Here is a 23,286-nt window from a genome sequence, read left to right as displayed (position 1 = left end):
TCTTTCTTTTTCCTTCCTTTCTTTCAATAACCTGATTTCTTGCTTTGGGCAGCAGGATGTCTCTAGCCCCCAGGTCTTCATATCTGGGCTCACTGATGGTACATCTGAAGCCGGTAGCTGTCGGGCGGACTAAACCATCTTGCGCCTCCAGGAGGGGGCCCCCAAAATGTCATATGTCGACGGACCGTGATGCTTTCTTCAGTCAACGCTTCTCTCCGCCTGCTGGTTGCATCCCATCTGGTGTCCGTGTTCTTCGTCTGGGCGCCACCCCATCTGCTGTGACGAACTTTGGTCCTGCCTGTTGCTCAAATTTTATTTTGGGGGGGGGGACTACGCAGGTCTCTGTCTTCAGGCTTCTCTTCCTTGATTTATGGAACATATAAACACACGTCAGGCCGAAAGGAACAGTCAGACCACCAATAACTTCATGAGTTCAACCCCTGTACGCAGCTGAATGACCAGAAACTTTGAACTCAGACAGGAGCAGGTGTCATAACCTAGTTGTCGACTTAAGTTTACACGGTCGTCACATTCCTTTGTCGAGAACAAAACTCACCTTGCCACGAAACCTGTCGAACTCCCCATTCAGTCAAGCTTATACTGGTCTGCAAATTTTATCACGAGGATGATGCTAACTCTGTATACCATCTACTATAAAGACATTTTCACTCATACCACCCCTGAAACGCTGTTAAAGATCTTATAAAATTCTGCTGAAGACCTCACTTTCAGATCTGAAGATCTTCATCACTCAGGGGGGGACCTGGCTTGAGAACCGTCTCAAGCTGTTCTGAACAAGCAACATCATCACAGTTCCCCTCCCCGCATCGCGTAGGCAGGGTTCATTATAGCAAACTAAATATTCCACAGTCAACTGTCAGTGCTTATTAAAACAAGTGGAAGCGACTGAGATCGACAGCCACTAAAATTGGGAAAATCTGTCACTTTGGGTCAGTTTTACCTGCTGTGTGAATGTAGCCAGTTTGAGCAAGAGTTATCCGTGAACATTTTGTTGGCTCTGTTCTTTGTTACCTCAGTTGTTAAGTACACAGACAGGATGCTGAGCAAGTTTCACCTGCTTGATCATTTTCATTTTCCATAAGTGCACCTACATTTGTGTTCTGAGTTTAGGTGTAAATTTGAACAAATACAATTTTAACTGGGAACTTTTTCTTTGTGTATCCCTTTATCAAATACTCAAAAATACTATGGTACTTTTTAATTTCATACACATTTGGTATAATAACTTTCTTTAAAGATTCGGACACCTTGATTCATTCACCATGACTATGAACAATTTTGACTGTTAAAGGTTTAACAGTCCTATTTAATTTTGCAGAGAATCGAGTTGTTCACAATGTGAACAAATAGAAAAACACTAAAGACACGTGACGGAAATGACAGTAGTTTTTATTACAGAAACACAGACGAAAATAATCTACCTTAAAGAAAGGAGACAAAACATGAGCTTTACTCCAGATCAGTCTCTTTAGAAAATAAAAAAAAAATAAAAATAAAAACAATATAAACTTGTATTTGTTTTTTTTTTTCCTGTCCACCACATCCATATAGAATAAACCCATAAACACGCTTTAGCTTAGCCTACGCTAGAGATGTTATAATGCTCAGATGTGGGCACACTGGAAGAACACGCTCACACACTCACTCACACACACACACTCTCACTCTCACTCACACACACACACTCTCACACACACACACACTCACACACACACACACACTCACACACACACACACACACTGACTGTGCTGCAGTCTGAAGTCTATGGTCTTTGGTGCCATCATTTGAACAAACTCTACCAGAATATCAGACGGTCTGAAACACAGCCTGGACAGCAGAGCTAGAAAACGGAGGACGAGAAAGTGGAGGAAGAACTGATCTTTAAATGGAGGTATTTCTAAGTGCTCAACAAAGAAACTGTATTGTCACTGTTGGAACAAAACCTTGTGAAATGACTTAATCATTAGCTATTTAACCCCAAACTACCAAAACCAAATACAGATAGTATGGAAAAATGAAAATGAAATAGTTACAGATCAGATAGCCCTTTTTTTTGTTTTTGGTGTGAAGCACACGGGATCCGTTTATTCTGCAAATGATCTGGAATAGTAATTTTTCTAACAAAAGAGTTAGACGTCTAACCAAAAGTTGACGCCACTTCTGGATACTGTTAACATTAGGCTTCCGTTTTACACAGTAATTGGCATTTGAAAACGTAACTTCAGATTCCTAACATGACTGCGCATCAGCGCACAAAACAAAGTCCATTATGACCCAGAGGAGAGAGTTTGGTGTGGAAGAACTTGACTGGCCAGCAGAGAGTCTTAACCGTGTAAAATTTCTGTAAAGCTGCTTTGTGACATCACTTGTAAAATGCACTATACAAATAAATTTGATTTGAAAAGCAGATTGAATCCTTTTGGAAATTGTGTATTTAATGTTGGATAATTTTCCTCAGTAAAAAAGGAGCAATTCTAATATTTTTCCTTTAGTTCTCCTTGTCTACTTTTAGGACTTGTGTATATGTAAAAATGTAAGGTCAAATGTTTTAAGCACCACTGTATCTTGAATTCATACTATCTGCAATGAAATATGCAGTTTTATTTTAAATGTGTATTTTTCATACTATCCCAGGCCTTTCTGGTCGTAAATCCAGTATGATGCAGAGAAATGTACTAGAATGGTTCTGATTGGTTACGGTACAAATTTTAAAATATTCATAACCCTTTACTTATGTATATTAATTAGGTGATGAAAACCTTAATTAATAAATCACAAATCAAAGGGTAAACAGTGATCTGCCTCTTATAAAACAATGAACCACATTTTATCACTACTTCTACACATCAGTCTGTCTATATCCATGTATTAATTAACACTTATTAAAATGATTAACACTTCGGTGTTTATTAATGAGTTGCGTAGGAGTATTCTGATCAGCTGATCATTAGTAAGTAATAAAAGCTCCTGTTGGTGCCAGCAACCAGCAATGTCAGAGCTTTAACATTATAGAGAACTCACTGTTTGGAAAACAACAAGTAATTGATGGCATTTTATTTTATTCAACAGCTTATAAACACTTTAAAAGAATATCCCAGTATTTTATGCATTTTATTTTTCAAGAAAATATCTATTTTGAGATACTATTTAATTTTTTTATGAAGTGATTTCTTGTCAATCATAATTTATCTGACCACATCACCCAAGCCTTTAATTACTTGGTCTATCCTTAAAACATCTGCACATACATTAAAATGAAGAGATCACTTCAGTTTCTGAATAAGTTTCTCTGATTTTGCTATTTATAGGAATATGTTTGGCTTGTGATCATCTAGCTTCCTCTTAATTATATTCCAGAGGTTTTCAATTTGGTAAAATCAAAAAACAACATTTTTAGGTAACCTCTTATTTTTCCAGAGCGCTGTAAGTTTAAATTACATTTAAACTTGAAAATTACTCAACAAGGTTTCACTGCAACAGCGACAATACAGGCAAAACTCAGGAAGAAAACACACAGCCATCCATAGAGAAAGAAAGAGAGAGAGAAAGAGAGAGAGAGAAAGAAAGACAGAGACAGACACACGCGCGCGCACACACACACACACACAGAAGAGGCAAGCTAAACAACAGCTTGTGTTTTTGCATTGAAGCATTTACAGTCCTGCATAGTTAATCATTTAACTTTACAAACTAAGGCGTTCTTTTTGAACTGAAAATGTTTGGAAAGTGTTCTGTTATTGAACCATAAACCCTTCAGAAAATGAAGTTCAAGTAAGCTACAGTCTCATATCCCCCCCAATTCTCACACACCCAAACTAAGCACACACTCAATAAAAGAAACTTATTCAAGTGTATAGAACAAGGTCCAGTGTGATCCACAGCACCAGAAACACGTGAGGGGTGTATATGAGCACGCACACACGCACGCACAGACTTCAAACTGACCTGGAAATAAAGCATATAATATTTATGTTTATATATATTTGTGTATATTTTATGTACATACCCAGTTTTATTCCTCTAAGCCCAGAATGCACATCTCTGTGTTAAAAGCTATAAATAACTAACTCACGTTATTACTGAGAGCTACTGCTTTAACAGTCTAATATAGAAAACGCTGCGTGAGATCTCGCAAAGGAAAATAAAAACGCACATCTCCAGCCAAACGCACACAAACTTAAATAGAATTAAATTATGTTGCTTCTACTTTCCTTCCATCCCCCCCTCCCCAAACCCTGCCCCCCGCTCCTCCTTCCACAGTGATTAAGGTCTTGTTGTGTAAACATATTGACGAAATTAAAACAATAAAAGCTACTTGGTCCTCCAATCGGCCCAAAAACAACAAAAACAAACTGGAGAAACAGGGTTGTTAATCGGTCAGTTAGGTCCAAAAGCAAACTCAGTTTCTTTCTAGCATTTAATCACATAATTAATAAGATAGATATCTGTTTAGTGTCAATGGACTGTTACGATCCGGTCACGCTCTGTCAGTGGGTCTTTCTCTTCACGTCTCCGGCCTGGCTTTGGTTCGAATCTGGAAAGAGAAAGAGAAACAGATTGAGCTGAAGTGCTGGTCAGCAAGTGTCTACAAACATTTGGACAGTCTTCAAAAAACATGAACGCTGCAGTGAGATAGAAAGTGTTGAAGGTGTTGAGTCAGTATGTCAAAGTGCCGTCTATGTAGGCTGTAGGAAGACAAAATATTGAGACCCTTATTGAAGAGATTTGGCACAAATATTACTGCAAATTTGTATTTCTTTTTTTTTAATATTGAAGTACTTTTTCACATTTTGATTTAGTGCCTTAAAATTGTAGATCATTTACTTTAAATGTAATATTGTTTTATTTTAGGAGGGCATCTCGTCTTTTATATTTTCAATATTTTATTTATTTATTTTCTCTCACTTTTTACCCCTTTCTCCCTAATTTGGAAGGTCAGATACCCAACCCACAAGGCACACTGTCTTACCTTAATCTCAAAATCACTTTTGGATAAAAAAAAAATGGATTTCAAATTAATATTTTAAGAAAACAAATAAGTGAACATTTTTAAGAAGTAGGTAAACGTCTGCACTACTTCCAGAAACAAAAAGGCTCTGCATGGTAAAATGGGCTGCTGTATAAGTGCAAAGGGACATTTACTTTAAATATACAGCTCTGGAAAAAGAAATGAGAGACCACTTAAAAATGATGAGTTTCTTTGATTTTACCAAATTGAAAACCTCTGGAATATAATAAAGAGGAAGCTGGATGATCACAAGCCATCAAACCAAACTGAACTGCTTGAATTTTAGCACCAAGAGTGGCATAAAATTATACAAAGCAGTGTGTAAGACTGGAGGAGAACATGCCAAGATGCATGAAAACTGAGATTAAAAACCAGGGATATTCCACCAAATATTGATTTCTGATCTTTTAAAACTTTAAGTATATGAACATGTTTTCTTTGCATTATTTGAGGTCTGAAAGAAATGCTCTAAATGACAATATTTTATTTGGAATTTGGGAACAATGTTCATTTTACTCAAACATATATCTATAAATAGCAAAATCAGAGAAACTGATTAAAAAAATTAAGTGGTCTCTTAATTTTTTCCAGACTTCAAGTGGCAACAGCCAGGAACCAAACACCATCCACACACAAGTGAAAGCAACATTTGGAGTCACTGTTAAGAGTGCCCTCTATTAAAACAGTCAGTCAGTTCATCACAGCTATTACTATCACATCGCCCCCTAAAGACTGAATAAGAGCATTTTGTGCACCAAAACAAAAAAGAGCAGTGAAGCAGAAGAAGCAGGAGATCAGGAGAGGGTGTGGGTGAGTCAGGGAAGGCAGGTTACCTGAGAAAGCAAGCTGCAGGTGAGGAGGTAGAGCAGCCTGGGCACCTGACTGCAAACTCTTAAACAAATCTGAGGGGCAGGACACGGGTGATAGGGGTGAGGGAAGACCACAGCACCAGCCAGGAAGAGACAGGAGCAAAAAGAGGGAAACATGGAAGGGTACTGTTTAAACACTAACACAGAGGGGAGACAGACCCAACACTCAGCAGCAAAAGCAAATCAGTTAAAAATCACATAACCCTGCTTTAGAGGAGAAAGAGTGAACAGCTGAATTTACTCACTCTGAGACAGACTGTATCCTGAGTTGGGGGCAGGTGAAGTTCCCCCTGCACTGGCCGGGGTGGGCGGAGTGAAGTTCAGCAGTGGGGGGAACTGGAAGGGCAGAGAGATAGGCACCAGGCCTCCCAACATCCCGAAACTCAACGGCAAAGTCGCACCCACCGAACTGAGGAGATTAGCGCCTGCTGCAGAAGAAACCTGAAAAAAAATTGTCCTTTAATACTTTCTTTTTTTCTACGGTTCTGGGTTTTTTCCTTTACTCACCCATGCCCATCTATACTTATGCCAGACCAGACTTCGAACACCCATGAATACTCATATTATGCATTTTAATCTAAACCCATATGCTTTGATACTCATGCTCACCCATCCATAACAATACACATACCACCAATGCCCAAGTTTCCATGACCATTGACACTCTTACCCATCCATTAAACTATCCATGTCCATCTATGACAAAATGTATCCATGATCAAAATATCCATGTTCAATCGGCAGAATCAATATTGTTAAAATTAACAAAATTAACCAAAATTTATTTTTAAATTCCAGTCAATTCCTTTTTTTCTGCCAAATCTTTTTTGACTCACTGGATAAGATCATTTGTTCTTTTTTGGGTCAGAAATCACCTAGGGTATGTACAAATTTACTCCAGAGATACAGACTTAATGGAGGACTTGTATAACACCATCTTGGCCTTTAGGAAACTCTCAAATGCATAAAGGGGCACTAAATTCCCATGATTTTCCCCTAATCAGCTCAAATTTGAAAAAGGCTAACAAAAAAATGGGAGGGCTAGTTTGGGAGAGGCTCAGGGTGATGTATGGGTTTCTCTGCAGGTTATCTCACTATTATGTCCACTGTGCACTTGTCCTTAACTCTACACAAAAAGACATATATGACCCCCATACCTGGGACAAGAGGGCAGGGTCAGGTGAAGCAGTCAATCCCAAGGCTGATGTGCGATTGGCTGAAGATTTGGCACTCTGGCTGGCACCTCCCACAGTCCTCTGCCTCTGTCCGTGGTTGGCTGAGACACCTGAAGGGGAGGTGCTAGTGTCCTGGAAGCCAATGGTCTGAGGTGAGACTGTGGGGCTGTGGTTAGTAATGCTTGCACTAATGCCCCCTTGAGGATTGGTGTTTTTTTGTGCACCAGCAAAGCTGCAGATTGCCTGCGGGGTGGTGGTTTTGACAGCAGAGCTGACACTGAAGGGCAGCCTTAATCCGGGGCTTTTAGGACTGTACTGGAGAGGTGGGGTTACGATTTGAGGGTGAGGGGACGATGTCGGGGTGGGGGGTGAAGGCGTGGGGGCAGGAGGCCGGTGGGTAAGTTTAATGATGGGTGAGCTGCTGCTACTGTGGGAAGACTTGGTGATGGTGGCCTGCATGGGCGTTATAAAGCCCGACTGGTGGTGTGCCTGGGGCGGGGTGTGTGTCTGGACCTTGCTCTGTGGGTGGAGGCTGGAGGGCGAGGGAGGTGTAGGAGACTGGCGGGGCAAGTTCGGCACCCTAGTCACCTGCTGAGGGCTTTTGCAGTTCAGTGGTGAAGAGTGAGAATTTGTAATAGGCTGCTGCGCACCCACCGTCACGCCGACACTTCGGCTAGCTTCAGCCGGTTTGTTAGCCAAGTTCTTGGGCTGAGCTGTAGGGGTTGGCATGTGGCCAGGTTTCACCGCAAACGGCCTTTGCTGAGGCGGGTAAAGTGGAGAGGCTGTCGGAGGTGGGCGAGGCTTAGCTTGCTGGGCAGTGCTGATGCTAACTATGCTGTTTGACCTACAAACAGTGCTGTTAGCAACACTCGGAGGCGTCACTGTGTTTCTCTGCAGCAATGCAGCATCCTTTAGCCCCGAAAAGGTCTCCACTCGGCTCGGACAAGACGAAGGAGTGGAGGTAAGATTAGAGGAAGCAACGGATGTGGTCGATACGGACAGAGCCGGACTCTGCGTGTGAGAACAGTGCCTGCTAATACCAGGAGGTGAAGAAGAGGAGGCAGAAGCAGAGCTAGCTGTGATGCCGTTAGCAGCATTGCTGAGCAGTGAAAGTGCATGAGCAATAGAGTCCAGAGAGTTGGTGGCCAGGTCATCGTCCAGCGAGTCAGAGAGGCAGATGGGCTCTGATGTAGGGGAGGAGAGCAGGCCCACAGGGCCAGGTAACGCTGGAGCTGCCACTGGGGCTAACGTCAGGATTGAGCGCTGGGCCCATTCCAACTCCTGGAGAGAAAGATATTACAGAAATTATATTATTAGCTAACAAGAAATGAAACATAACCAATAAGTAACCAATATGGCAAATAAATAAATGATGCCAATGTATACCAATTAGCACAGGTGTTTACTAACCTTTACTTTAGGTTTGGGGGTGGGAAAGATCCTCTTCTTTCCCCTGAAACAAATAAATGGATGTTAGTCACAACCCACATACAACCAACAGACTTTAAAGAATCACTTGTTTAAGGCCTGTTCAAAAAATGGTTTGGCCATATAAAGCAACTAGATACATCCTTCTACTCTGCTCTGAGATTTATTACTGGCAACCCTTACAGTACTCACCATTGCAGACTATAAGAAAAAGTTGGTTGGTCCTCACTGGCTGCACGAAGGGAAACACACTAGCTTATTTTTGTGTGTATATATATATATATATATATATATATATATATATATATATATATATATATATATATATATATATATAGGTGCTGGTCAACGAATTAGAATAATTTGAAATGGTGCAATCATGAAATTCTTTGAATGCATTTTTTGTGCAGAAAGCAAATCAGGTGTTCACCGCACCTGTCCTACTCGTTAGACTAATCACAGAACTCGTTACCTGGAAAAAAATTTGCTCAGCTGAGCTTTCCAAAAGGCCCATTTAGGCCATTTAACTGTGACACTGTTGTTTTATTGAATTAGAATAATGGAGAAACCGTTTCATTGAATTAGAATAAATGCTCGAATTTTTGTTTTCTGTGAAGAGTGTTCACTGTGCAGTATAAAGTCAGGGTTGAGTAGAATTTCTAAGTTGTAAAATCAATCATGGGTAAGCAGCGCGACCTCTCAACCGGAATAGTGGCTCAAACTCAAGCCCTTCAACAACAAGGCTTGACCCAAACTAAAATTGCTGAGCAGCTCGGCATCAGCCAGTCTTCCGTCTGCAAAGCTCTCAAGAAAAACTGCAGCAAGCGCACCAACTGTTCCGGCGTCCGAAAAACTTCTGCTCGCGACAACAAGCAGCTGAGAAAGATCGCAGTCAGCAACCGGTTCACTTCAGTGACGAATCACGCTTCTGCATCTCCTTCCTCGTGTCTGGCGTCGTGGTGGCGAAACCTACAACCACGAGTGCGTGAAAAGATCCGTCAAGTTTCCCCAGAGCGTTATGGTCTGGGGATGCATGTCCGCTCGAGGTGTAGGGAAACTCTGCTTCCTCAAGAAGACTGTCAATGCTGCCGTATATCAAGATGTTCTGGAAACGTTCCTGATTCCGACTGTTGAGGAACAGTTCGGCGAAGAAGACTTCATATTTCAACAGGATCTTGCACCGGCTCATGCGGCAAAGTCGACCAAAGATTGGTTCACTAAAAAACAGCTTGAAGTTTTGGCATGGCCGGCCAACTCGCCTGACCTCAATGTCATTGAAAACCTTTGTGCCATCGTCAAGCGGAGAAAGCCTACTACGCTGGACCAACTGCAGCAGAACATCGCCACTGCCTGGGAAGCTGTGAGTGCGGAAACTTGCGACAAGCTGGTCAAATCGATGCCGCGGAGACTTCAGGCAGTCATACAAGCCAAGGGGGCAGCCACAAAATACTGAGAAAGTGATGATTGTAATTATAATAAAAATTATTCTAATTCAATGAAACGGTTTCTCCATTATTCTAATTCAATAAAACAACAGTGTCACAGTTAAATGGCCTAAATGGGCCTTTTGGAAAGCTCAGCTGAGCAAATTTTTTTCCAGGTAACGAGTTCTGTGATTAGTCTAACGAGTAGGACAGGTGCGGTGAACACCTGATTTGCTTTCTGCACAAAAAATGCATTCAAAGAATTTCATGATTGCACTATTTCAAATTATTCTAATTCGTTGGCCAGCACCTGTGTGTATATATATATATATATATATATATATATATATATATATATATATATATATATATATATATATATATATATATATATATATATATATATATCACTTTCTGTTTATTTGCCAGCTTATACCTCTCATCTGATCTCAATAAATAACAGTACATATCAGACTTGCTCCAGTGGCTGGATCACCCTTCAGGTACTGAGAGTTATTAGTGAACCAGGACAATCTGCTTTTAGCTACTGTAGGGTAATTTACCACGACTTGGTAAGGCTCGGATGTGAGAAATAGAAAACATATGGAAAGCACAATAGAAAGCTCCATTTTTTTTTAAAGACATCTGATGTCTCCTTGTTTAAAAGTCAGAAAGAGAGACCCAATTCACTGCAGCTTGTAATAGTGCACCAGCAACCTGGAATTCACTACAGGAAACTCTAAAGCTCAGCTCTCTTAGTTAGAAACTTTTAGTTTCTAAACACCATTAGAAAACCTGTGATTGTTTTGAGTTTTTTGTCTTTCTTATAAAATGTTTGTCTTAATTTTTACTGAGTACTATCTTCATTATTATTAATTGTACCATTCTCATTTAATTTTACCATTTACTTTTATAATTATTATTAATAATACTTTATTGTTTATAATTTATTTTAGAAATGTTTTAATTTTATTTAGATTTTTTCAATTTTATATATATTAATTTTTATATATATTATATATTAATCTATATTAAATGAATTTATTCAAACAAATGTTAGTAATTTTATCCTTATTAAATCTTAATTTCTTATTTTATGTTTTTAATCCCTTTTAAACTGTACATGTTTGGCTGCATTGAAAATGAGGTTGACTTTCTTCTATATATTCTTGAGTGAAAATAAAGGTTGATAAAGGTCTTGACTGATTAGTATAATCTATACAATGTGTACTCACAGGCCAGTGAGGTGACCATGTACTGTACGACTCTCCTTAAACAGCATTCTGTAACAAAACACACAAGCATGAAACACTATGAAGACAAAAGTACTGGGGCACCTGTTCATCAGTTGTTCCTTCCCAAATCATGGGTATTACAAACAATAAAAATAAATAAATAACTAAATAATTGACTTTATTTATTCTGCTTTCCTGCTACACAGGTTGTTTGTACATTATCACCTGTGTCATCAAACACTGCAAGTTAAATTAGCCGCGGTTCAAGAAAACACAAAACAAAACTGTAACGGTGTTTAAGGCCGTTTCACATTAGACCCAGTAGAGGGCAGTAGTAATATCAGGAGTCGTAACCCCTGTCAGGGAGGGTTAATTCTTCACACAAACCTGGCCTGCATCCATCCTTTAGGCCAGAGCGGTTTGACCTCATTCTCCATGAATACTTTGAGGTAGTCCTCTACAGAAAGAGAGCATTTCTCCTGCTCATAACATTTCAGCTTCACTCGCACCAGGTTACACAGCAAAGCCCTGCAATACAATCACATAATTTATTGTGTTTTAGTATTTTACAAGATAAAGAAAATCTTATTCCAATCAAATGGTACCTATTTAAGCAGAAGCTACTCAATTTGAAATCTTGTAAAGCATTTTTGTGCTTAAATTATCATCTACAACAATATTATTAAAAAAAAAACATTTCTTATCTATATATACACACACACCTACAGTGTGCGTTAATGAACCAATAAAAATTATAATTTCACACCAACGGCATTTCATCACTCTAAGACTGATAAACGATACAGGAGAGTTGAGCCCAGAGTTCACTCTCTGCCCTGTATTATGCCTTTAATAAGCTGTCCGTAGGCTGAATAGGCCTAAATAGTGCTGTATCGTGATTGAGCAGGGCTAAACTGCTGAATGCAGAATGAGTGGAACTAAAATACTATAAACTGAATAGACAAGGCTAATCTGTTATAGACAAAATGAATGGGGCTAAGATTCTGTAGACAAAATAAGCAGGGTTAATCTGCTATAGATTGAATAGGTAGGGCCAGGTAGTTGTAGACTGAATGGGCAGGGCTAATTAACTGCCAGCTGAATGGGTGGGCTTAAACTCCCGTAGACTAAAAAAACAGGGCTTTGATGCTGCAGGCTGAACGAGCATTGCTTACCTGAGTTTGTCGTCCCAAATGAATTTCTTCCGTGGTCCCATAACCCTTTTTCCTGGTTTCTCCTCCTCTTCTTCCTCTGAAACATTTCTCTCTCCATCCTCCATCTGCTGTCTGCAACATACACACACACACACACACACACTGAGTACAGAACCAAAATACAAGTATAAATGAGGTTTCTACTGTACTACTACGCTCTGCTCTGTCAGGCCATACTTTGCCACTCTGGCCAGGCAGTCCATGTTGTATCTGGCAGTTTGTTCTGGCATAACACTGCACACAGCCAGCTTCAGCTTCAGCAGAGGAGTCCGCAGACGATCGTCCTGAACACACACACACACAAAATGATGAATAAAAAAATCAGACGGTGGAAATCAGCATTCCCTAAACTCTACAAATGAATTCTAAATAATCGCATAAATTAATCTCAACACTACTTTTTTAGTGAACAGTAGGGCAAACGGACTATGTACGGTATTTAATACAATGGAAGGACAGATTGACACAACAGGCAGACATACAGACAAGGTAAGATACCTGGATGTTGAGGCTGAGCTTTTTGAGGCGTTTGAGCAGAGTCTCTTTATTGCAGGGCACGAAAGCCTCCAGGTGAGAATACACACATGAACGCACCATTGGGGGCTGCTCCTGCACCTGCAGCTCAATACTGCAGAGAGAGAGAGAGAGAGAGAGAGAGAGAGATATTATATAATTTTATAATGCATCATAGCTCCAGACATACAGTAATTGGTGGGGAATATACTTTTGTGTAATGTGTTAAAATCTCCCCAAAAATTGTCAGTGAGCCTTATAATTCAGTGTACCTTGTGTATGAATTCTATTGGTCAGGCTGTAAGATGCATACGGCTGGGTACGGCTGGGTAGCACTGCTAGACAGGGCTGGCTAGCGCTGATAACCAGGGCTGGCTAGTGCTGATAACCAGGGCTGGCTAGTGCTGCTAACCACAGCTGGCTATGCTGCCAACCGTAGTAAGCGCTCAACCTTGGACAAAATACTGGAAATCTAAGCTTACTGTAAATAAACGGAAACGCTTTATTCAAGCAAATAAACAGTTTCCGAAGAGAATCTGTGGTGATGTAAATCCAGTGCTCATTGTTTACTTAGGCACTTCCCCCATTAGAAGGGAAACATGGCGACACTCTTGCTCACTTCGATGTAGGTATCCTTACTAGTGTCGCATAATGCACCTTTTAATCCAATGCGCCTTATGTATGAATATAGACCAGAAATTAGACGCTCATTGATAGTGCGCATTATAATCTAGTGTGCCTAGTCAGAAAAATACGGCACAAGCTTAAATTATTTGTTACCTACATTAGCTATGTAGCTACGTGTTTGAGTGATGTCAGAAACTGGGGAATCATTTGCACCACTTGTACTTTGTGGTCAAACAGACAGTGAAATTGTACTGAAAAGTGTGAAACCAGAACATTTTCTCCTTATCCAACAGACCTCCAGAGTGTGGTGAAATAGAAGCCAAACCAAACCTAATAAACTGGTGTGTACCAAACCCTGGGCATAAATAATAGGTCAAGAAACCCTGGATTTCACACCACCCTGAATCATTGTGGGGTCTATAATGGCCTAAACTATACATAAACTGTGCATAAAGTTTTCTGTAACCTTTCAATTAATCACTGAAATTACATTAAATTCACAGTTCCAGTGCTAATTTGTGCAATGTATGCTTCTATTACTCTAAATTAGCCTTATAGCTTCAGAGCTAATTGTTGGGCTATGCGGTTTTATTACTTGTTAAGTACATTACCTTGTAGTTTTAATGCTACTTAGTTTAGTATTGGCTTTTCTACTGCATAAATAAGCCTTGTAATTTCAGTACTGGTACTAATTAGGGGACTTAGCACTTTTCCTGCTTGCTAGCTACATTAGCATTGTAGCTCCAGTGATTATTAATGGAGTATTAAATTTGTTTCTTGTTAGACATATTATTTTTGTAACTACAGTGCAAACTAGTTGGGTATAGACTTTTATTACTGACTGAAAGTATAGAGGCAATACTCACTCCAATAAGATGTTGTTCATGTCCAAAGTGAAGAACTTCTTTCTGCCCTCTTGGTCAAATTGTCGCGATGCCTAAGGGGAACAGAATGTGCCGATTTAGAGTTTGATGTTTAAAAAAAATAAGAATAACACAAACAGCTTCTAATATTAAAGCAAAACAAAACTCTTAATAAAACCCAGTTTTATCATATAGACACATCCTTTCTGTGTCTGACTTTCTTTCACTCTCTCTCCTCTATATCTTCATGCTCTTGTCAAACACCAACCAGATGAGCTGCAGAGGATTTCATACAGAGGATTCATACTGTGGACATGCTTATTTTATTGTAAAAAGGCTTCTTTATAATGCTCTACAACATTCACATGATTTACACACTGAATCTGACAGAGTGTATTACACTACAGAACGCACAGGAGCTTTTTATAACATAGTGGTGCTATATAATGTACATATGATTAACATGCTCGGCAACACATACAAAAGATTGTTCGTTAGATTAAATGCTGAGAAATTATTTGATAAATTTGCATTCCTAGCAGTACTTACAGTTCGTAGGTCTTCAATGCGTTTGATCAGGGGTCCAGGCAGTCCCTCTGGCAGTGGTGGAGGCGAAAGAAGTGCCGCTGCCCTGAACTGAGCCCCGCCTGCCACTTTCGGCACCACTCCTTCGGCCGGCTTTCCATTTTCCCCACCTGAGGCAGCTGACTGGGGTCCAGTGTCCAGTACGCTGAAGTCCAGGTCACTCAGCAAGTCGTGCAGCTCGTTCCCATTAGAGCTGGTCAACAGTGACATCACAGCGGGGTCAGAGGTCAGGTCGGTGAGTAGGGGGTCATTATTGGTGGTGGTGCGAAGGGTGTGTGCGTGATGCAGGTTGCTGGTCAGTGCGGGGTTAATTCCCGCTGGGGTTTGTTTACGTATCTCTTCCTTTTCCTTCGTAAAGCGACGCAGCATCGCGGCCAAACACAGAGAGTCCTTCATCAGCTTCTTCCTCTTCTTCTTCTCCGGCTGAGGCACGTTTAGAGGCTCCAAGCTGTGGCAGAAACAGCACAGTTTATATTTGCAGCACAAACCAAAAAAAAAACGTGGCAAAATGACTAAGCTTTTACATCTCGCACACTGCACACTTTATATTTGCATGTCCTTCTGCTAAAATCCATTTTTTCTTGTTCGACCGCCCCCAGGCAGCACTAAAGTCAGGCAGAAGCATCTCTTTAGACAGGAGCTAAAAGCACTAGGAACAACATGGCAGCTCATTCCTGTATTATTTGTGCAAATAACACATCCGTGTTATATGCTTTGCCCAGTAATTCTGGACCTGGACTACCCAATTAACTAGGCAAGTAACTAGGTTTACTTACCTCTTTGTAAGTAACTTGGTCAACTTTGGATTTTGTGTAAAGTAACATATGACATTGAAAAGACTGTTATTTGTGTAAAAATGTCAATTTGCCAATCAGAGGCGATGTGTTTGAATGTATGAATACTGGATTACTGGAGAACTTTTTACAAAAACAGCTCACATGGCATTCATTAATTCTAAAGACCACAACTAGACATTTTAAAATGAATAAATAAAACAATAGAATGACATCTTTAAATGTTTGCATATTTTCCTGGGGGCACCCATGCATGTTACCATTATTATGTGTACTCAACAAAATCAGGTGTAATAATCAGATCGATCTGTATTCGTATAATTAAATTTAAGGCAAAACCTTCAGCAAACAAAAAAACTGATAGAAAACAGGATCTGGATTTTCATTCAAAATTATTAATTTATTGAGACGATTAAAGGTGTGTCAGAAAAACAGATAATTTCTATTTTATAACTTTGATACTTCACCCCTGCTTAGGCGGCTGGGGTTTCTGTAGTTTCTTTTCCTCTGTGTCTTCATCTTTCCTCTTCCTCTTCAGCCCTGGTTCCTCTCCTTCCTACATAAAAGTTTAACTTTAGCACATCTTCAAAAGGAAATTCCATCAATATGTAACCCTCACTCACACCCAGAAGCAATTATTATTAATGTTGATTTGACTACATCTGTAAGCATACATTTTCACTTAAAAGATCATCAGACTGCTGAAGGACTTTAACTGCTCACCCTCGTTTGCTCATCTCCATCAGGCTCCTCTCCTTCAGACTCAGAGGTGGCACGGAACTGCAGCGTTCCCGTATTGATGTAGAAGCCACCCAGCTTTGTTGTGAGAGAGGCTGGAACAAGCTCATCATACTGCAATCGAAACAACAACTACCATCAGGCTACTCATACACACACCCAGTCAGCACAAAATTTATAAATTATATTCAAATATTACTGTTATAGTCCCACACCCAAAAATGCATAATATATTAAAAGAAAGCAACAAGGTCTGAAAAAGTCAGTGAGGTAAAGTGTAAACTCTAAAGTAAAATATAATGTCTAAAGTTGAAAGAACATGTAAACTCTGAAGTAGAAAGTCTAAAGGTAAATGGAAGTGTAAATCACTAATATAACTGGACTCACAGCTTCAGAGTTGTCTATGAAAGAGTCGTTCTCATCATAACCGAATCCAATATCGATCAGATCCTGCACTCGGTCTTTCCTCTTCTTACTGCAGGCTGTACCCTGCAAAACCCCCCAAAAACACCCCGGATCTACTGATCAGAGGATGACTTTACTAATCCTTATTGTGCAACACAGTCAGACACATGGAAAATGTGCGTTTGCTGTAGATGTAGATTCTAATGGAAGTCAAAGTACACTTTTTATTTTTAATAAATAATTCTATTCATATATTTTTATATATTTCTATATTCATATATACTTATTTTTGTGGTTAGATTAAATAATCAGATTTTAAGGCGTAAAATGTAAAATCAACTGCAATTGCGACAAAATTCAACAAATATTAACATTATTAAATGAATACATGCTTTTTACCTGAAAACATATACATTGCACACCAGCTACAGCAGTAATGCCACTTACATATTTACTCTCAAACTTTTTGGCCAATGCTTCCACTTCTCGTCTTTCTCTTGCATCATCATCAAAGGGGTTAGTTGGGTCATGAGGAGGTACAGCACTTGGCACTTCCTTCTTGGTCTGTAATGAAAAACATTGACACATTGGCACACTGTCATTAATGCTATAAAAGCGAGCATAGATTAAACACACTCTTCAAATGGTTCCAAAAAGTTATGCTGACAAAGAGAAAAAATCTACTCTGCTCACTCACAGCTTAAACACCTCTATGCAACACTTCCAAAAAACACTTAACCTCTCAGATCCCTTATACAGACAATTATAGTTCTCGGCAAACCAGAGATAAGGGGGTGATAAAAGGTGATGTACGCAACAGTTTGGTCACTCTAAACTTTATTCCTTTTGAATTGTAATACTTTTATCTCGATCACACATGTTTACATTTTATTAAAAAATTACAATTTATAAATAATAATGACAGTCGTTATTTACACTGTCACAATTTCAACCAATAATTCAGACTGAATTGCACTTTCCAAAGCACAACCCTTGCTAGAGAAAGACTGCAAATAAGAGCACAGGTGAAAGGACAAATACCCAAGATCATTGTTGATATTGCTTATTTGATTCATTGTAGTGCAAACACAGTACGCGTCTCTGATCAGCTCTGCCATCCAGTCATGTGACTGATCACATGCTCGCTTGTTAAAAAAAAATAATGTGACAACATGCACTGGTCTTAATGTCTTTTTAATTAATACATCTTTAAATGTTTAAAATAGGGGGAAATGGGCTATACAAGTTCATTTTAAACATACATACATTTATTCCACACTTTTATATGATTCCCAAATTATTAGCCACTAATTAAATAGTGTAATTTTAGTGATTTTCAAATGCTCTTTTAAATTGTTAGGCATAAACAGATGTTGGTAGAAAAAATAATTATGATTTTTTTTTGGTTTATTAACTTAGACACTCAGATGATCAGAGAGTCATAGCATAATTATAGCAGCAAACAAACATATGTATATGTTACTGACAAATCATTCTACATTCAAAGCCCCTAAACCACCAAAGCACCTGCAGTTATTCCACAATATTTTGTGTAGTGTACTGCATATTATACAGCAGTGTTCACAAATCTCCTTTAAAAATCACACACAATATTTTATTAAGAACTTAACTGTAAAAAAAAAAAATAATAATGTTTGGTAATAATGAGCTGGACACTGGCATATTAACATCACGGCGTTCCAGTTTGTGTGCAAAAAAATCTACTAGTCTACTAAAAATTACAAAGGGGTGGAAAAAAACATGTTCACATAAACTGTAGCCACACAAACACATGCTGCCAATACTGAGCGCTTAATCCACATTCTAGACTCCTATATCATCTAACCACAAAGAAACACCTGCACTATCGCTCACTCAATTTTGTGTACTTTGAAATGCAACAACATCTGCAGAAGATCACAGACCCTGAAAAATGAGATGTTGACATAAATGTAACTAGAACATTGCAGAACACATACTGCTCTTAAAAAACAATTCTATTTGCAAAGTTTTTAAAACAACTCAAATATACACTTCAACTAGGCCACCACTGAGAAACCTGGTGAGAGGCAGTGGCATCTGTTCTACACAAACCACAACAACCCAAACATGTGCTTTTCCTATTTACAACTACATTACAACTTCTACATGCAAAACTCCCAACCTTGATCTCATTCAGTTTACAACAGAGAACACCTACTATCCAATCAAGCCCTTCAGACAGTTTTCTGCACTCAGAAGTCAGTGTAATAGATATTAAATATAGCTGGGAACTGGTTTACATAACAAATGTGTAACACTTTTAATAGAAACTTTTTTAGTGATCTACACAGCAAGTTTTAACTACATTTAACTCCTATTGTTTCTGAACCAATTTCTCTGATTTTGCTATTTATAGGTTTATGTTTGAGTAAAACGAACATTGTTGTTTTATTCTATAAACTACAGGCATTTCTTCCAAATTCCAAATAAAAATATTTTAATTTAGAGCATTTATTTGCAGAAAATGAGAAATGGCTGAAATAATAAAAAGGATGCAGAGCTTTCAGGCCTCAAATAATGCAAAGAAAACAAGTTCATATTCATAAAGTTTAAAGAGCTCAGAAATCAATTTTAGGTGGAATAACCCTGGATTTTAATCACAGTTTTCATGCATCTTGTCATGTTCACCAGTCTTACACACTGCTTTCAGATAACTTTAGGCCACTCCTGGTGTAAAAATTCAAGCAGTTCAGCTTGGTTCGATGGCTTGTGTTTATCAATTTTCCTCTTAATTATAATTCAGATGTTTTCAATTTGGTAAAATTAAAGAAACTCATCATTTTAAAGTGGTCTCTTATTTTTTTCCAGAGCTGTACTATATTCTACTGACCTCAAAATATCTATTATTAGAAAGAGTCTACCAACTAGGATAAAACAGCAAATATATGAGATATCACACAAATACATTGCAATGTAGCGGACACTGGGTTCCCTAAATAAAGATTCTGCACTGTGGTTTGTGACAGCATCTGTGGCTGGATTCCAGAGGAATGTGAATGAACATTTTGCAAAGGTAACAAGTGAAAACAGAACATTTATCGTGTAAAACAGCTATGTACATGACATTTACACAACTACAACAAAACGCATGCTGTTTAATGCGTGTTCTGCACTTTGAGGGTATTATACAGTTTGTTCTAGAAATCTGAAAACCGTAACTATAAATACTGTAAAGCACAAAGAGAGTATCTTAACTACGTGTCCTGTATTGACAAGAGACAAAATTATGGCTTATAAGGGGGCTGGGATTTGTTTATTTATATAAAACAGCAACATAACAGACACATAATTCTACTATTTCAAAATTATTCTGCATAAAAGCTGGTAAATGTGGAGTAAAACAGCACACACTACTCTTAAAGGAAACTATAAACTGCCCTGTTTACGTTTTAGCATCGTCTGCTGTTAGCTGCTTTAGCTTAGCCTGTTAGCTAAGATAGATGAGCTACAGGCTACTCGGTCTGCTGGGTAACCTAGCTAACCATATTTAGCAGCTCAAATTAAAGTTCACGAGTTCTCAACGATTGAATACATTTTTAGAAGTACAAACTTAGGATTAATATTAAAGTCAAGCTGCCTGAGCAGAGAGTTTCAGCAACAGCGCTGATCCAGCACAGCCGTCACAGACTTGATTAGCTGTATCAGGTGTGTGACAGTCTAAAAGTATCCGAACAGCCTTCTAATGCGAGTTAAGCTAGTTAGGTTAGCTACTTTTTAAAAAAGTGCATCCAGTGTGGGCTGAAGGGGTATAAAGCGCCCAGGAACTGAGTTATGGAGCTGTCAGGTTCTCTGAAATGATGAAGCTTTATCCATTACTGTTCTGAGTGATGTTCGCTAGCTAACCATCAAACATCAGTGGCTAGCTACCTGTCCTCACTGATGCTCTCACTTTTATCGGCCTGAATACAAACAAATCCTCTTTACAGCTATTTCACATGCTTCAATATGTATAGTTGGTGTAGCTAATGCCTTCCTAGAAAAACAGAGGTTGTTACTGTCTGAAAGAAGAGTAATGGGGCACAAACTTCCTATTAAACCCTTTATTTGAGAACAGCAGGTGTCTACAAACTTTTGGACAGGTAGGGCAAGTTGGGTCAGTGTCCACTGGTTCTGAATACCTGCAGGGACTGGATCAGCTCGCCGTAATTGAACTCTGGGGAAAAGAGCTCATCTGGTTCAGACAGTTTCAGCTGCAAACGAACGGTACCGGTCCCAGTGCCAGTATTAGTTCCATTCTCCATGTCAGTCCGCCTGACCCTCCTGATGCCCGGGTCGCAAAGCCCCGGCAGCAGCGGTGGCGGCTGCAACGTCCTGCCGGCCTCAGCCATCCAACTCCTCGGACGAAAGAGCGAGAAGTCCGCGCTGCCACGCACCGCGCAGTGCTTCTATATACACACAGGCTGCAGCCGCGCTTAAGCCACCTCCGAGCGCCTGGGGAAGCTGCTCAAGTCCTCCGCGTTGTCACGGAGCCTGGGCCGCAGAATGCGGAGCGGCTAAAGCCGCCACGGAGGCTCCCAGCGCCGCGCTGCCTGCGGCCATCTTGGATGTGGAAGAGTAAATAACATAACGGGAGCGAGAATGCGCGCTGCGCATGCGCATACAAAACTCTATCCAATCGGAGGAGAATTGGACGCAATGGCACGCCCACCGCAATCCAAAGCCCCGCCCCGTCATAACGAAACCACGCCCGTTTGTATCATCTTCAATGCGAGATTATGAAAACACTGCTCTCTGCCTGTGTCTAATTCACAATTTGCCCTATTAAAACTTAACTTTTGTTGAGAGCTGTCTAAACACCGTCTTATTTGTTGTTGTGACACTCAAAAGGCCAATCCTAAAAGATGTTCTTCTGCTGTGTTCGGTAGACGTGGCCTTTTTTAGTGCTGCACGTACACAAAAGGAGAGTGATGCAGCCACACGGTGGCAGGAGGGACATGAACCTGCAGGACAGAGGACATTGATTTATAGCGAAGTTCATTGAAAAACGAATCAGTAGCCTGCTTATTCATGTAGGCGTTTGCATCTAAAATCTAAGGTTTGTAGCTTTTATTTGTGATTAAATTAGCATATTTTTATATGCTAGCAACAAAAGTTTAAAATTAAGCAATGTTTTGCAATGGTGACCACGTTCTGGACAAAATAAGGGGTACGAAAAGACCAAATATAAGAAAATTGGAAGCATATTGGAAATACAGTATTTCCTCCTGAGTGCAACTCTGTCTTTGGGCTTATTCTTTGTGAAGTAAATGATGTACTTCACCTATGAATTCCGCCTTTAAACTATGTAACATAAACATACTAAAACAAAAGGCCACATTTTAACTCTGTGCTAAAATCATCAGGCTTGCTAAAATTATTTCCACATATTTTCCTTAAACAGACTGAACAATAAAAACTAAGAATACTTAACTGTAAAAGAACTAATACTGAAATGCAGTAGCTTTAGAGTTTTTATTTTTCTAAAGTTCTACTTTTTTATACTTTGACATTCAGAATAAACTGCAACTATAAAGACCCATGTTTGTGAATACAATTTCATGGTAAAGATTTCTTCAGTTTAATGTACTGTCCACACGTTATAAAGACGTTTCTGATTTGTGAAGTCTCTTTCCCTTTTTTTTTTTTATTAGAGAATCATGTCTAGAGCTAGCTAGCTAACTTTCCCGTTCCACCTTTAATGGTGCAACAGACGACAGAAGCTGCAGCATTTAAGGCATATAAAAAGCTAATCTAAAAGCTAATTTCAGCCCCCAATCACAGAGGAATTAAGGAATGCACAATAATAATTAATTTCTGCACCACCTCCCCCATTTCTGAAGATATACAATACCCTAACCAGCAGTGAACTCCTGATGACGTATCGGGTGCTTGAATGATTGCCACAATTCTTATGGGGAGGATTTCACCCCTGCTTCTTGTAACTCTGTTCCAAGGCGAAGGGTTACACTCGAAAAAAAGGGGTAAGTGGTGGGGCCAGGGGGTGAAATGGGACTGGGCCCCTGACTTCGCTCTACTAGAAAACTTCACGGGTTTGTCCAACACTAGAGGGCGCTCCAGAGTTAGTCCAAAACTAATGGCTTCTATTATTGAGCATTTGAGTAAAATCGTAGTTTATACATGTTTAACTATTTTTGCCCTGGCACTGACAAATGTACTCAACACAGAACATTATGAAATGTACTGCAGATTCTTAAGTGTTTCAACACTACTTAAACGTGCTTTGGCTGTAAATACTTTTTTATACTTTCTAAAATTTAATTATATCCTTCAGTTTTTATGTGTGTGTGTTTGTTTTTGTTTTTAGCAGTGTAGATCCATTCATCCTCCTTTTTTTTGAAAACTCA

At 39.4% G+C, this 23,286-nt stretch overlaps 1 protein-coding gene across 3 annotated transcripts; it reads right to left on the bottom strand.

The window, feature by feature from the left end:
* Window positions 1-1,394: 1,394 nt before the first annotated feature.
* ubn2a (ubinuclein 2a) lies at window positions 1,395-21,520 on the bottom strand. Of its 3 annotated transcripts, XM_007257144.4 has the most exons (17): window positions 21,061-21,520; window positions 17,348-17,464; window positions 16,883-16,984; window positions 16,481-16,609; window positions 16,225-16,313; window positions 14,928-15,411; window positions 14,382-14,452; window positions 12,874-13,003; window positions 12,553-12,659; window positions 12,337-12,447; window positions 11,549-11,689; window positions 11,162-11,209; window positions 8,485-8,527; window positions 7,057-8,355; window positions 6,145-6,340; window positions 5,864-5,932; window positions 1,395-4,556 (listed from the first exon to the last, which is right to left on the bottom strand). In XM_007257144.4, exons 1-17 carry the CDS (start codon window positions 21,268-21,270, stop codon window positions 4,510-4,512), a joined length of 3,393 nt encoding a protein of 1,130 aa, XP_007257206.3. In that variant the 5' UTR covers window positions 21,271-21,520; the 3' UTR covers window positions 1,395-4,509. The 3 variants fall into 3 exon arrangements, with proteins under 3 accessions (XP_007257206.3, XP_007257208.3, XP_007257207.3); XM_007257146.4 differs by lacking the exon at window positions 16,883-16,984; XM_007257145.4 differs by lacking the exon at window positions 5,864-5,932 and having other exon boundaries at window positions 21,061-21,519.
* Window positions 21,521-23,286: the final 1,766 nt, after the last annotated feature.

Source organism: Astyanax mexicanus, chromosome 5 (assembly GCF_023375975.1).
Source record: "Astyanax mexicanus isolate ESR-SI-001 chromosome 5, AstMex3_surface, whole genome shotgun sequence".
Classification (NCBI taxonomy): domain Eukaryota; kingdom Metazoa; phylum Chordata; class Actinopteri; order Characiformes; family Acestrorhamphidae; genus Astyanax; species Astyanax mexicanus.
Note: the sequence above shows the minus strand (reverse complement) of the source record. Positions and strands in the feature narration are given on the sequence as shown.